The following is a 201-nucleotide window of genomic DNA, read 5'->3' as shown; positions in this document are numbered from 1 at the left end:
CTCAAAGAAAACCCTCGCGCCGCGGCAAACCCGCAGCAAGGCTCGGCTGCCCCTGACATGCACGGCTCCATGGGAGACACAGGCCCGGCCGACCATGCCCTGGGGACATTGCCCGGTGCCTGTCCGTGGAGCTCACCTGCTTGTGGCGGACGGCGTCGGGCAGGAGGCGGGCCCGGTGTCCGCGGTGCGGGCCCAGGGCCG

At 72.1% G+C, this 201-nt stretch overlaps 1 protein-coding gene across 1 annotated transcript in view; it reads right to left on the bottom strand.

Annotated features, from left to right (window-relative positions):
- TRIM14 (tripartite motif containing 14) overlaps positions 1-196 on the bottom strand; it is a gene marked incomplete at its 5' end in the record, with an annotated part of 10,037 nt that extends 9,841 nt beyond the window's left edge. Inside the window, one exon of the mRNA XM_010131265.1 lies at positions 137-196. Within this exon, the coding sequence (XP_010129567.1) occupies positions 137-196 (60 nt within the window). The remainder of the gene's footprint in view (positions 1-136) is intronic.
- Between the last annotated feature and the right edge of the window lie 5 nt (positions 197-201).

The sequence above is a fragment of the Buceros rhinoceros genome, unplaced genomic scaffold (assembly GCF_000710305.1).
Source record: "Buceros rhinoceros silvestris isolate BGI_N320 unplaced genomic scaffold, ASM71030v1 scaffold34732, whole genome shotgun sequence".
In the NCBI taxonomy this organism is placed as follows: Eukaryota; Metazoa; Chordata; class Aves; order Bucerotiformes; family Bucerotidae; genus Buceros; species Buceros rhinoceros.
This window is presented reverse-complemented; position numbering and strand designations above follow the sequence as displayed.